At 43.7% G+C, this 15,338-nt stretch overlaps 1 protein-coding gene across 1 annotated transcript; it reads right to left on the bottom strand.

Annotated features, from left to right (window-relative positions):
* Positions 1-345: 345 nt before the first annotated feature.
* USP18 (ubiquitin specific peptidase 18) lies at positions 346-14,138 on the bottom strand. Its single transcript, XM_063153802.1, has 11 exons — positions 14,057-14,138; positions 11,080-11,256; positions 10,330-10,426; positions 8,555-8,700; positions 7,020-7,099; positions 6,081-6,227; positions 5,585-5,680; positions 4,918-5,088; positions 4,193-4,324; positions 2,396-2,445; positions 346-2,055 (listed from the first exon to the last, which is right to left on the bottom strand). The coding sequence occupies exons 2-11, from the start codon at positions 11,246-11,248 to the stop codon at positions 1,977-1,979; spliced, it is 1,167 nt and encodes a 388-aa protein (XP_063009872.1). The 5' UTR covers positions 11,249-11,256; positions 14,057-14,138; the 3' UTR covers positions 346-1,976.
* Positions 14,139-15,338: the final 1,200 nt, after the last annotated feature.

A 15,338-nucleotide genomic window follows, 5' to 3' on the forward strand; every position in this document is an offset into this window, starting at 1 on the left:
TGCATTGCCAGAGGAGCAGCTTTGTGCTGCCCTGCATTCCCAGAGGGAGGCCAGGCCCATCTCCAGCACTATTGCATTGGCATTTTTAATTTTCCTGCTAAAGAACTGTTATTCCTACCCCCATATCTTTTCCTGAGAGCCTCTTAGTTTCAGAAATTACAATGATTCACATGGGGTTTACATTTTTCATTTCAAGGAAGGCTCCTGCCTTCCTTAACAAAAACTGTCTTTTCAAACCAAGACCCCATGGTTATCTTAGATATAAGCATTAGCAACAGCTTTACCCTGAATACTTGACCTGCATTCAGTGTTTAGGAAGAATAGATCAAGAATAAACCACAAGACTGATTTTAAGGGATGTATCCCATAATATTTTATTTAAAAAAAACACTGATTACTTTTCATTGGAATTAAATGGGGATTTTTTCACAGATTGAAAAGATTCTTAAATAAATCTATGTAATTGTGTCCTTGATGGGTGACATCCCTGGAAGGTTATGATGTATTTAAGGCATTTTTCATGAGCAGAAGTTTTTAAATTTCAAGTTATGGCTAATTAGAAATGTCAGTCTCTTATCCCATTAACTTCTCAGTTCAGCTAAGAAAAATGCAGCTTTTTTTCAGCTCCTTCACAGAGGCAAAGTGCTGGAAAAGCAAACAGAAACTTTGTTTTCTTACTCAACCATTGCAAGATGCTTTAGAAAGGGTGCAATGCATTTCTGAAGGTGAACAGGCTGAAAATTCCTCATCCTGATGGCAAATAATACACTGGGATTTTTTTTCCCACAGAATAAATAATACAAATACAGAGCTGAACAGATTAATGGACCTTGCTAATACAGTGAAATAAATACCTGCTAAACTATGAAAGAGTAATTTCACAGCTCTGCTCTAAGATTTTTCAGTTTACCTTCAGAAAATGGACATGATTTGTGAACTTCACAAAAATTAGGTTATACATAGATGGCAGTATATCTATATTAGTTTTAAAGTCTAATACAACTTATATAATTTTAATATAATTTCATAATTGCTCAATCTCACAGAAACAGCACCTTTGTAAAGATACAGTCATAGGGTGCATCCAGATCCCAAACTGCTGGGATCCTCAATCCAAGAGGATCAGCAAGACTGTTTTAAAAGCCAAACAACCAAAAATCCAAAAAAAAATCAAGGACATCAGGATATCTCACTTTCCTCATCACCATGTATGGCCTTTATTGTGCAAAATCACTAACCAGTTCCAGAATCTCTGCTGCTCTGAATATTTTCCTCTACAGAAAAGAAAATGCATACAAAAGCCTGATAAGCCTGTTGAAATAATCTTCACCTGCACAAATTTAAACAACCTCATCTTGGGAGTCAGAACAGCTCCAATAGCTCCTGATTTAAAACAGCTCTCAGCACATATCAGCCCCTACAGTGATTCATTTTCAGGGAGGTTTTAAGGAGTGTGTACCATAAGGGTTCTGATCCTTCCCCCAGTTGTTTCTGGGGTGATTTTTGGGGTCTCCCGCCCAGCTTGGCAGCCTCTAACATGGTGCTAAAAGGACAAAGTCAATCTCAAGCTCTTGCTGGCTCTGTATGGCTCCCAGAGCTCTCCAGACATACCACACACCTCCCTGGAGCATCACACAGGATTTCAGGGCAAACACTTCCCCTGGAATGGGATCCAGGCATCAGCACTAGGGAAAATAAGGCAGCAGAGACAAGGACTAACTTCACCATCTTTTAAAGAGGAAATGAACATGTAAAGTCACATAAATATAGAAAAAAAAAAAAACAAAAGAAAAGTTCTCTAGTTGCAACAGTTCCTAGATCCTTTCTCATCCTTTCTCTAGCTGAGTGTCTGCTGCACTTTTTGCACAAATTGTGAAGCCTGAAGGTTGCTAAGTGCAGAATGTCTTTCCTGTGAAACACTTGTGCATGTCCTCACTGGCACAGAGGTGCTGAGCTCCAGGGACAGTGCACAGCTGTCAGAGACACCCTGATAGTCCTGGCCAGGGCTGCTGAGGGTGCTTCTTCATGTAAAACAAGAGATAGGCTGTTTCTCTCCTACGGAGGCAAAGAGAAAGCACATCACCAGGCATGTTTGAACAATCTAGGTAACATCCCAGAATTGCTCCTGCTCAGCTTCCTGAGCTTTACGTCAACTAAGCTGGTCCTTTCCATGTTCCCAAGATTTGTTGGTTTATAGGAGAGATTATCTTCCTCCTGTAAGCTCATTTTCTTACAATGCATCAAAACAAAAAGCATGGAGAAATCCTGATTAACACATCTGCATCCCCACTACACCCCAGGCAATGCTCCCAGACCAGTTTGTCTCCCCTCTCTTTGCTACCCTCATCCCAAAGTCTTAACAGCATTAGGAAAAATCAGGGATACATTTGCATACCAGTAGAGGTTGGAACGTCCATAGGTGCATTTAACATCATCCCACGATACCTAGAGAAGAAAAACACACAGGAGGAGGCTGGTAAAAACTCTTAGGAGATGGAAAAATTCTGATACCATCCCAGGAGTTCTCATAGGAGTGGTTTAAGTGGCACTTCCAGGAACTAAACACTTCTTAATAAATTGGTTTATTGCTTTTACTCTTGGAGGACAAACAGTTCTGAATGTACACTGTCACCACATTTCTCTTCACAGAGAAAAGCAAGGCACAATTCTCCCCAAGAATGTGAAACCCAGAAATATTCTCTGAACCTCAGAGAAAGGAAAAACAATTCTTATCATCATCTTATCATCATCTTATCAATTCTTGCTGTGCCTGTGTTGTGCCAAAGCAGAATGCAATATGGAGATTGTTTACCTAGAGTGATGGGGTTTTGTTCCTTGGCCTATCAGGGCCAAGTGTGTGTGTGTGAGTCGGGACTGTGGGCTGACGGTGTGCAGATGAGTGCAGTTGTGTGTGGAGTTGATTGCTTGGCAGATTCAGTTCAAATGTAATGTAATAGAGTGTAATATAATATAGAATAATATAGTATAATAAAGTAATTAATTAGCCTTCTGATAAGATGGAGTCAGATGCATCATTCTCTCCCACTCATCAGGGGCAAAAATGTCATTGATAGTATACATTAAACAGATGTAGAGTGCAACAAGTAGGATATTCAGCAAATATCCTGAATATTCTGCAATATTCAGAATGCTTCTGTGTCCTGCAATGCACAAAACTATCAGTATAATTCTTGCCTGATTGGTGGGAGGAATGATGAGGAGGACTCCATGATATCAGAAGGCTAGTTAAATATTCTATTCTATTCTATTCTATTCTATTCTATTCTATTCTATTCTATTATATCATCTTCTATTATATCATATCATATTATATCATAGTATATTATAGTATAGTATATACTATATTATATGTTATATGTTATATATTATTGATGCTATATGTCATATTATTTATATATTATTTATATTATATTATATATTGGATTATATATTATATTATATATTTTATATGTGATACTATATTATATTTTTGATATTATAATATATGATATGAAGTTATATTTGTTATATTATATTATATTATATTATATTATATTATATTATATTATATTATATTATATTATATTATATTATATTATATTATATTATATTATATTATATTACATTATACTACATTATACTACATTATACTACATTATACTACATTATACTACATTATACTACATTATACTACATTATACTATATCATATTGTATTATTCTATACTATATTACGCTATATTACACCTCATCTAAACTGAAACTGCACAAGCACCCAGCTCAACTCCACTGCCCAGAATCTTGTCACTGTCTCCTGACCAACAGTCTGGACACACACACTTGGCCCTGACAGCCAAGGAAACAAACCCCATCACTGTGGGTAAACAATCTCCACATTGCACTCTACTTTGGCACGACACAGGATCAGCAAATGAGATGAGAACTGCTTTGATCATTCTTTTCTCTGCTTCTTTCAGGTTCAGAGAATGTGAGTCCCACACAAAACAGAACCTGAGGCCTTGTTTGGTGCAGAAGTGAGAGTCACTCTGCCCTCAGCCCGGAGCATCCTGTAGCAGAGGAGGAAAGAGCCTCAGTTTCCTTTCCTGGTTCTCTCAGCCAGCACCAGTCCGACTGGATGAGAGCTGGAGGGGCATCCAGGAAGGCACAAAGGGAACGTGGCTGGGTCTGCTCACCTGGCAAACCTCGGAATCGTTGAAGCAATACCATTTACAGTCTGTGAGGCTCCGGATGTAGGCACAGTAATGGCCACAGCTGGCTGATCCTGAGTGAGCCACCACAGCAAAGAGCTCATAGTGCCAGGTAGCCTGCAAGAGACACAAAGAGACACTTGCAGTGTAGCAATTCCCATCTGCCATGGGCTGTAGAGAAGCAGCAGCCAGGGCAGCCAGGATGTGCATTTTGTCAAAGAGGTTCACCACAGCCAACCCTGCAGCGGTGACTTCTGCTGTTGCCACACTCCCCCTTGTTATTTCCCAGGAAGAGAAACAGACCCACAGTGGGGCAGATCCTTCTCAGCTGCCTAGCAAAGCTGATGGGGCCAACACTGCCAAACTCTGTGGCCAAAAATATCAACAATACTGCATGGGAAATAACTAGAGCAGAGTTCCCCTGTCTTGGACAGGTGAGATCTGCAAAGCCTGGCTTTGGTCCTTAAAGCAGGAAACTCCAGTTATGGGGCCTTTGGTGATTTAATATGAGCACAGAATGTTGAATAATGGCTGAATCAGTTAAAACAATGGGATGTGAGACAACACCAGGCACAGGCAAAGTTTGAGACACAAATTTTTAAGACAGGTACTTTGAACTGAGACAGGTATTGGTGTGATGTCTTATGTTTTTATGAGAATGAAGCAGAAAGGAGAAGAAAGTCTTTCCTTTTTGAACAGGATTATCTCACCTTTTCACTGTCGTCTGCTTGGCACTGACTTTCTGCCAAGACTTGCCTGAGATCAAGCTCTTGTGGGAAAGGCAGGGAGTGGCTCAGCTTGTGCGTGCGAGAGGATCTCTCAAAGCAGAAGCGCTTCAGGTGCAAGGTCAGGGTCTGTGGCAGATGGACGAGCTTCATGCTCTGGAAAGAATCAATAATGCAGCTGAAAACTGGGGCCAAACCCTGGGGAGGCGGGGTGCAAACAGCCACTGCCACCCAGTGTGTGCAGAATGGAGAACAGCCAGTGCTCCAGTAAATATTTGCTAATTCCCAGGGACAGCAGATGCCAAACCTTGGTAGCCCATCTGCACACAGAACAGAGCTGTGACAGCCAAGTTTCTCAGCTTCAGTGTCATCAGCACCCAGCCTTGGATGTCTCAAGGGCTGCTTCACTTCCCATGTGCTCTCCTAGCCCCATGCTGGTAGCACTAGAGGCAAATCAAACTCCTGAGACATCAGAGCACAGGACCTCCTTCCTAACAGGAGGAGAGGTGTCTGTGGTTTATATCTCACTCTGCTGGCAAATCTGAGGTGTTGATCTCCTCTTAAACTTGCTATGGTTGAGTCCTTTCCCCACCCTCCCCAGTCCTCAAGGGAGTTCTGGGTATGAGACACAGGGAAATAATTCTCCAATTACCTGTAGAAAAGGTGTTTTCCTCCCACACTGTTGACAGAAACACATGTTCTGTCCAGTCAGCTCCTCTGGATGGAAGAAGTATTGCAGGCTGTCCTCCTGAGAAGACAAAGACTTCTTTCAACTGAGTTCCTTCAGCTGGATTTTTATTTCCACATTATTTCAGGGGGTCCAAGCAAACAGCAAAGTTACAGAAGGCATGTTTTATTCAAAGGACAAAACACTGCAGCCTGAAACAAAAGGTACCTCATTTCTCCCAGCTGCTGATGTGATTATAAAAGTTGGGAAAAAAAGGGGTACACAAATTCCACAGAGAAGGTATTGATGTAAAAATGTCTTTTATACTTCAGAGCCTTAAAGGTTTTCAAAGCAGCTCCTTCATGCTGAAACAGTATAAAGTGGTCAGAGAATCTATAAGGTCCAGTATTCCGCTGGCATTTGAAAAATCCTCTAAGAACAGAATCATCTCCTAAGGAAAAGGTGCTGCTGCTAAACTTACCAGAGACTTCAGCCTGTGAGAATTGGCATCCAGCACTGGGAGTGGAAGGGTTAACATGGTGCTTTTGCTCTTTACTTCAAAAGAGCATTTCTGACAGGCCACATGCTCCTGTATGCAGATCGTGTACAAATCTCGCAGCTCTTTAACCTGGAGGGGTGAAAAAAAAAAGCCAAAATAAAGTTTATGAAGAAGACACCTGAGCTGTTTCCCTGTGGGTGGGAAAGTCCCTGTGGTCACACATTTCAAGCAGGGTTATTATTCCTTTGAGGTTGGAACCAAGATGTGACAATAACTTATGTGGACAGGGTACCTCCCACAGTTTAAAGGAGAACAACTCCTTCCCCTCATTCCCTAACAGAGAGGAAAGGCACAGCCTGTAAGATCAGAGAGTTAAATATCTGCTTTGATGCAGAATTGATCTGTTTTGCTTGAAACTGCAACAGGAGCCTGTCTTCTACACTAATAGAACTGTGAGAGTCAGGGAAGAGTCACTTTTCCCAGTCCCATGGGAGGAGCTGTTCTATACATCACATCCTATCAGTGACTAATTAGAGTGAAATGCACGTGGCTGACTTCAAAGGATGGAAAATCTGTGTCAAGGTATACCAATAAATGTTTACAGAAATTTGGAGGAAAAAAGAAATTCAATATAACTACATACAATGCTGCAAAAAGATCAATGTTTTAGTTATTAATCAGCTCTCCCATTAGAATGGACACTGGCATGCCCTGAAAGCAGGATGAGCAAAACTTTACTGTGATTCAAAATGCCAAAGCTTAATAAACAAATATTCTCTGTCCCATTTGAAAGATGCAATGAAAGAAGAGATAATTTTAAAACTTCAACTTAGGACAATTGCCAGTGAATGGGATCCTTCAAGGAGCAGAGGAAACCACACATTATTAGGGGCAAAGGTTCATTTCAGTCACCATCCTTACCAGCTCTGGCTTTTTCATCTGCTTCTTTAACAAGTTCCAGAGAGTCAGAAAGAGCTGAGCAGCATCATGCTGCACAAACACTGCAGGAGCAGAAAACACAACCTCAGTCAGTATCATGAACAGCACCAGGCACAGATTTCCCACAAATGGCAAAGGGGGATTTATTGTCCCCTCTTAGACCCAGATTCTTGTCCCTTGCTGGGGACAGAATCTTAGACTGGGCACCAGCTCCATGTGGCCTGAGCAGGCAGTGGGATTGTTTGTACCACCCAGTGCAAAAATCTTGTCACCAGATGAGGGACAAGAGGATGCTCAATACCTACCAGAGAACGCTTTGGGTTGGAAGGAGCCCTAAATTTCATATGGCTCCATTCCCCCCAGCCGTGGGCAAAGACACCTTCCAGCAAACACCTTCCAATCTGGCCTTGAACACTTTCAGGGATGCAGCCCTCACAGTGGACATCCTGCATCAGGGTCTCACCACTCCCACAGTAAAAAAATTTCTTCCCAATATTCAATCTAAACCAGCTCTCAAACTGGTTTACATTTCAAGCCATAACCCCTTATCTTATCACTTCTGTCACATGTCCTGCCATGCCCTTGTAAACAGTCCCCTTTGAATCCTCCTCAGAAACAATACAGGGAAGATTCTGTTCTCTTTTTCACCTTTATTACTCCACAGACCTGTTTTTCCCGTCCCCTCACACCCCAGGAAGGCAAAAATGCTCCTGAGTGCTGAGATTAAAATGACAGCAGGGTATTCCCACATGTCTCACACACAGATAAGATAAACCCCTTGATCCCTATCTCTCTTTAACTGGAAGAGAGATGGCTGAGTGAAAAGCCACTCAGAGTCAGGAGAAAAATGATGCAAACAGGGATACTGAGTTTGTCTTGTGTTCCTCTTTCATAAAGGTCAGGGCACCTCCCTTTTCTGTTCTGAAAACTGCTGTTTGGGCTTTTATATGGCAAAGATGGCATTTGGTTATACCCTCTGTATTGCACACAGACAGACTCTTGGCATCCCACTGTCACTGGTCACTCGTGCATTACAAACCTTTCTCTTTTAGAACTTTGGCCAGCTGGGAGATTTATCCTGCAAATTCTTCTCTCTGCCCCTACAAGAAGGAGCAGGAGGGGGATTTGTGCAAACCCATTCTCTTTTCCACACCATCCCTTTCTTCTAGTAAGTAAAGCAGCTATTTCACTATCATGATAAAGTAGATCAAAACACATCAAACAATGAACTGTGCTCTCTGCCCTGCACAGCATCCACAGCTGAATCTTCTAGCAGCCTGACAGTCCTCCCACCCTCTGGATATCAGCAAATACATCCAGCAGGGTTTGTTTTTTTTCTCTCTTCAGTGAGACACAGCATTGAACTCAGCTGGGAGGCAGCTGCAAGGAGCCCTGTGCCACTGTGAACCTAACTCCTGGCATTTCTGCATTCCTGGAGGAGATGCTGGAGTCTGGGCTGCTTGAAAGTGCTGGATAAATGCAGACAGAGGTGGGCATGATGAGGCAGGGCTGCTTACACTCCACTCTGTGCTCTGAAAGGCAGCAAGCCAGCTCTGTGGGGCCCACAGCTTTGCACTTGCCACTCTGCATCTTCTCCAGCAGCAGGAGCATCTGGTACGGGACATTGCTCCTCCTCTGGGCAGGGGAGGCTGGCACCGTGATCCTGGAAGGGGGAGAAGCAACACCAGAGGTGATCAGAGGCTCGGTGGGGAAATGTCACACATCACACCTGAAGGAGCACAGGTCAGCAGCAGGGACAGCAGCTCAGGAGGAACCAGAATGGGAATGTTTTCAGCTAAAGAAGGGAAAGGGAATCCCACAGTGCAGGCTGACAGCTCTAAAGTAAAAGGCCAAAATTTTAAGTTGGCTTGCTCCTGAATAAGAGACAAGCCAAGCAGGACCTCAAGTGCTTTGTGTCTCTAGAAACATTAGTTATATCCAATTCCAGACCTTTTTTGCACATATTGATGTCCTCACTCTCAACATGCCCTCAAAATTTCACAGGCACTTATATCATAATGCTCCTATTTCAGCTATATGCCAACAAAACATCTACATTCTCCCTAAATTCATTGTAGCCCACAGGTTTTTCTTTCTTCAAATAAGCATGGTAACCTAGAGTCTACATTATTTAGCTTTGCCCATTGGTGACACTTATAATTTCTGCATATCTGAAATTTGTCTTTTCTCCTCTGCTCAGCAGTGAGCATGGAAGAAAGGACTGAATAGGAATGATCCACTTAGATTACTAAATCTGCAGTGGAGTGAGTAAACTGAAAACAAAGCAAACCAGTTATTAGTGTGGTCAGTAGGGAGACAGGAGCCCAAATCCTCCTCAAAACACACAGGGACAACAGTCAAGCAAAATAAAGTAATGCTGAGTGTTCATGATCTGCAACACTTCTCTGTCAGGGCCTGGAGGCCAGGGATAAGCGTATGTTTGTGTTTACATGCTTCAAGTGACAAAATTAATAGTGATATGGCTACACATGACATATCCTTTGTTATAAGGCCTGTGAGTAAACCTGGAATAAAATTATATATATTATATATATATATAATAATATATATGTTTTATATATGTGTGTGTGTGTCTGTGTGTTTTTATGTGTTTATATATATATATAAAATACAGAATATAGAAATATATATTATTTTTATATTTTATATAATAATTTACATATAATAATTATATATTTTTATAAATTTATAAATTTATAAATCACAACTATAATTTATATAATTATATAAACTATTAATAAATTATATTTTCTAATATATTTTATAATTATATTTTATATATATAAAATATATATAATAAATATATATATTTTATAATTATATTTCAATATAAATTATTATATATGTATATCATATATATTTATATATTTTACATAATATATATAGAATATAAGGATACATTATATATTTTATATATATTACAATATATTATATTTCTATAATATATAAATATATCAAATAAATAGAATTACTATATATATAATTATTATCTATAAAATTATATGTATCCTGTTAGGGAAAAGAGCCACAAAGAGTCAGTTCAGGACACGAATCAGAGATGATTAACAAGTCTGAACACTGCAGCTTCTACCTTTGCAGGGCCTGTCAGTGCATGACAGACACCACAAGGCAGAGACCTTGCTGAGGGACCAAAAGCATCCTGATAGCCCCTCAGTGATGCAGTGATGCCTTCAAAAGCACATCCCATAGAAAAGAAGGATTGGAGACAGGAGTGCAGCAATGGAATCCCAGGGAGGGAAACAGGAGGTACCTCCGGAGTATCCTTGTGAAGTGGATGTTCATGAGGAACACCTGGAGCAGGGAGTTCAGGCAGCAGCTCTGCCCAAGGTTGTACAGTCCAATAGCTTCTGTTGGGGAGAAAGAGGCAAAGTGAGGCCTGGGATAGGCACAAGAAAAGAAAGTGAAAGTTATTTGAAAGTAGCAAACTCTTCTTGTGCTTAGGCTCAGCCTCTTGGTCAGACCTGATCAATTGTTCAACCTATTCTTCTGTTGCTCAAGCAGGTAACATTTGGGTTTGTTTGGCAACTGGCAGAAAAAATCCAAGTAAACCTGGCTAATGCTTCTCAGATTTCTCCCAGTTCCTCTATTGTCCTCTCATAACACACCTAAACATAAAATAGAACAACAGGAGGCAAAGACTGCCTGTGTGAGGAGAATAACCTCATACAGGCATGGCTTAATAATGCCTCATAATCCATGGCTTAGCAAATCCAGCAATGCTGGCTGTATTTGGAGAGAGACAGAGCCAGCAGCTAGGCACTTTTGGCTGCAATGGCCAATTTGAGGACTTAAATACAGAAAAAGCTCAGAGATCTTAATGAATTCCTTTTTAAAAAAACTCAAAATAGTTACTTGGCAAGGCAAAATGAGAATTATCTGTATTATATTCCTCAGTGAAGAGATAAGGAATAGGAGAAAATTAAGCCTATGGACAGGGAAGGGAACAGCAGGCATGAGAAATAGAAAATAAGACACTGAAGAATAGGCAAAACATTATTACCATTTTTTAAGTCTGCCAGACCAAAGACCGGTATCAACTTCTGGTTTTTGGCCTTCACCTCTTTGGTTTCCTCTTTCTTATTCTGTACTTCAATTTCTGCCTCCATGACCTCGCTTGGTGCCACCTCTGGTATCTTGCTTCTTTCTTGATGTCCACTCGTTTGTCCCATCAACAGCACTGCTCAAGGACAGAAGAGACCTCCCCATTATGAAAAAGGCCAAATCAAAATACCATTGAATGCTTTGGGCTGGAAAGGAATCTCAAAGATAATCTCATTTCAACCCCCCAATCTCATTTCAACTAGACCAGGTTGCTCAGGGCTCCATCCAGCCCAGCCTGGAATATCAATAAAAAAGATCACTGCAAGAGCAGATGGGATATTTGAATTAACATCACATTACTAAGGGAACAGAAACGGGGTCTGATGCTGTCTTCCTCTTGTGGCTAAATAAATAAATAAATAAATGAGCCTTCAGTTCCACAGAAACAGCTCCATCTAGCCAAGGAGCTCCACATATCCCAGTTCAGGAAGATTTGGTAAATAAGACCATTACAATTGCCCAAAAGCAGATGTTGCAAAACTCCTCTGTTTTGGAAAAAGCAGTATTTTATTAAAAAAAAAAAAAAAAAAAAAAAAAAAAAAAAGTAGCCCAAGTATTGAAAAGGTCAAGTTTCACCTTCTCTTCTGGCCAGATGAGCACCTTTGGTTTCTGTACTGGGCTCCCTGCGTTGGTTCTAAGCCCTGAGTCACAGCACTGCTGCGGCACTTTGGACTGTAATTTTGAAAGATATTGAAGTACCAACAAACCAGTTTCTTTTTCTGTTCCTTCAAGTGATCACAGGCAAAGTAACTGTTCACACAAGAGAACCATTATAATGCCTTGATTTTTAAGTGAGTATTCAACAAACCATTACTCTGAGAGTCTCCTGGGACTCAAAAAGCAAAAGCTTTTTGAGCAAAAACTCACTAAAGTAAAGTACTAAAGCAAAATTAAAATACACAAACAATACAATCTGATAAAAGTTCAAATGCAATTACGTAAAAATGAAACTTTCTAAAAGCTCACTGCCAGCATGGAGACAGAATCAGAAAAAAGTGGATATTCACGGAGAAAGGGGGGGTGGAGACCCAAAAAAAGCTCAGAAATCATTATTCTACAAATATTAAACATCACATAAAATCAACCTAAGGCAAAGCACTGAAAGAATGAAGAAAAGGTACTAAGAAAGGGAAATAAGCAAAATCCTGGTTCTGTCTTTCATTAAAAAAAAATCTTTGCTTTAAAAGCATGGTTTTGAGTTAACTATGCCTAATAGTGTCAGATATCAAAGTTACTGAAGATTCAGGCAGAAAAGCTAGAAATTGAGGTCTTTTCCCTGATTATTACCTTTAGGCTTAAGTATATTTATTTCCAACTGTATTTTTGATTGTTTACTTTTGAAGATTACTTTTGATCTCTAAGTGTCAAACACTAAGATTCACCAAATATTGTCAAATTTGCTGAGAAGTTTTTTTTGGAGGGAAAAAACCCAAACTCTCAAAGACAGAGTGAAGAGCATCACTTTTTATACCCAAACATGGTGAATAGAACAGCTACGCAGGAAAAGATAAAATTTAATCTGATTTCTCTCTTGCCAAAACAGAGCCTGAACACTGACTGCCTGTTTTCCTGGGGACGATTTAATGGCACATTCAGGTTTCTGAAAGTGAGCTGGGTTTAGCTGGTGTAGAATCAGCCCAGAGGTCAGGGATGCTCCTGGGCAGTGGGGATGTTGAAAGAGACAGAAATGAGAGGGGCAGGCAGCACAGAGGTATCTAAACATAGCTAGGGATAAAGAAAACATGCAATACACAGGTTTTGACAGGAAAGGGAGGACTAAGAGTGGGATTAAAGAGCAAGCATGGGGCTGGATGTCTTTGAGGAAAAGGTAGAAAGATCTTAGGGATCTTAGGGCAGGAAGGTGCTGGGGGATCCAGGAGGATTTGTGTCTCTGGTTCCATGAAATTTCCTCCCAGTCACCAATATCGGGGATCCTGTTGTGGGAGCAGGGACACAAACAGAACTTCCCAACCCTTGGAACCTCCTTGTTTAGGCTTTCAGAAATACAACCTTCCTAAGGCTTGCACTTGACCTCCTTTTCCCTGCACAGGTACATAAAACAACAGGTGAATGAGGCAAGAAACTGAGCAGCAGGCTCTCCTCCTGATCCCCATTTCTCCTCTCTCACTGGAGCAGCAGCATTGCTTTGGTTTCCTTTGCAGCTCAGGGGTGGGATTGGTGGTACCTCAGTGCCCCAGCTGGCACCAGCATTGGGCAGAGAACAGGGAGCAGAGATACCCTCCTCGTACCCTGCAGCCCATCATCATCATCATCATCATCACAACCTCACACTCCTCTCCCTCAGCCAGCCCAGCCCTTTCTCCTTTTCTCCCTGCCCTGCTCCAGTCTCCATCTGCCCGCCCAAGACTCTGGCTTCTCACGACAAACCCTGAGCTGTCCCTTCACTGTGCCCAAGAAGGGTTCCCACTCCGGCCCTTGTCCCTTCCCTGCCACCTCCTTTTCGTCCCCGGGGATCCTGGATTCCCTGTCAGCTCCTTTTCCTCCCCGGGGATCCTGGGGTGCCGATGATGATGCTAAGGCAGGCAGTGGCTGCAGCAGGGACACCAGGCGGCTCTGAGCAGTCTATTCTCGTGGAAGGTGTCCCTGCCCTCAGCACGGGGGCTGGAATTAGATGATTTCCAAGTCCAACCCAGATTATTCTGTGTTTCCATGGTCCGTGCTGGCTGCAGCAGAGACTCAGCGTGACGACCACCTTCGAGGGGAAGGAAGCGCCTAAGAGCGCATCACCTCCAACTTCAACGGGATGCGACTGCAAGGAGAATTCCCACTTAGCTGCCAAACTACTCCGTTATTATTCCCTCTCTATTTCCTCCCCTCCTGTCACAGTGCGCCTCCAGCATCTCACGCTTTCTTACCGATTCACGCTCGCAGCGCGCCCGCTGACACGGGGCAGCCCCGCACAGCGCACCGGAGGGAGCGCTCATCCAGGGGTCCGGCAGGGATGCGGGATCCGGCAGGGCTGAGGGATCCGGCAGGGCTGAGGGATCCGGCAGGGCTGAGGGAGCCGGCAGGGATGCGGGATCCGGCAGGGCTGAGGGAGCCGGCAGAGCTCAGGGATCCGGCAGGGCTGAGGGAGCCGGCCGGGCTGAGGGAGCCGGCAGAGCTCAGGGAGCCGGCAGGGCTGAGGGAGCCGGCAGGGCTGAGGGAGCCGGCAGGGCTGAGGGAGCCGGCCGGGCTGAGGGAGCCGGCCGGGCTGAGGGAGCCGGCCGGGCTGAGGGAGCCGGCAGAGCTGAGGGATCCGGCAGGGCTGAGGGAGCCGGCCGGGCTGAGGGAGCCGGCCGGGCTGAGGGAGCCGGCAGAGCTCAGGGAGCCGGCAGGGCTGCAGGATCCGGCAGGGCTGAGGGAGCCGGCAGAGCTCAGGGAGCCGGCAGAGCTCAGGGAGCCGGCAGGGCTCAGGGATCCGGCAGGAGCCGGCAGAGCAGCGGGCGGAGCGGAGCGGGGCGGCCCCGGCGCGTCAGGCAGCGGCAGCGCCCGCCCCGCTCTCGGAGCCGCTCAGTTTTCATTTCCCGCTCGGCCGGGAGCAGACACAGAAAGTGAAACTCGGAGCCGCCCTGCGCCGCCTCCCGGCAGGCACGGAGGGGGCTGGGAGAAAGGGACCCAGGGGTTTTCACTGCTGGTTCTTTGTCCCTTCATGCAAATCGCTGGGGGAAGCGTTGTGAGGCTGAGCTGTCCGCGCACAGCTGCGCTCCCAGCCCTGTGTCAGGGACCTCTGTGCAGCCCCACGGAGCCGTGGGGAGGAAACACGCACGGGAGGATTTCACAGGGGTCATCTGGAGCCCATCGGGGATGTCCTTGTGGAGGGGTTCCAGCTGCAAACCCTCTGCTCACACCGCCTGGCTCTGTCAGAGGCAGCACAACTCTTCAGTTCTTAGCAGGTCTTCAGTGGAGGCACTGGGACAGTGAAAACTGTCCTGAATCTCACAGAGGGGATGTGGGTATCTGTAGGGACTTCTGAGCAGAAGGGCTCAGTTTCACAAATAACTCAGTGTCTTGCCTTGTGGCAGAGGTTCTCAGCAATAGTTTAAATTTAGTGATGTTCCCTTTCTATTACTGGCTTGTGTGGCGACTGGCTGGTGGAAGGAAGGGAAGGAAGGGAAGGAAGGAAGGAGAACCTCTAAGCCATAAACTGGCCAGAGA

This window comes from Melospiza melodia, chromosome 4 (genome assembly GCF_035770615.1).
Source record: "Melospiza melodia melodia isolate bMelMel2 chromosome 4, bMelMel2.pri, whole genome shotgun sequence".
NCBI lineage: Eukaryota > Metazoa > Chordata > Aves > Passeriformes > Passerellidae > Melospiza > Melospiza melodia.

Bases quoted from the DNA above. Each gene is read 5' to 3' on its own strand.
- USP18 (XM_063153802.1), bottom strand. From the start codon at position 11,248: ATGGGACAAACGAGTGGACATCAAGAAAGAAGCAAGATACCAGAGGTG. The intron at 10,427-11,079 runs GTAATAATGTTT...TCTCCCCAACAG, and splicing joins TCTGGCAGACTTAAAAAATG to AAGCTATTGGACTGTACAAC. The intron at 5,681-6,080 runs GTAAGTTTAGCA...TTGTCTTCTCAG, and splicing joins CTCACAGGCTGAAGTCTCTG to GAGGACAGCCTGCAATACTT.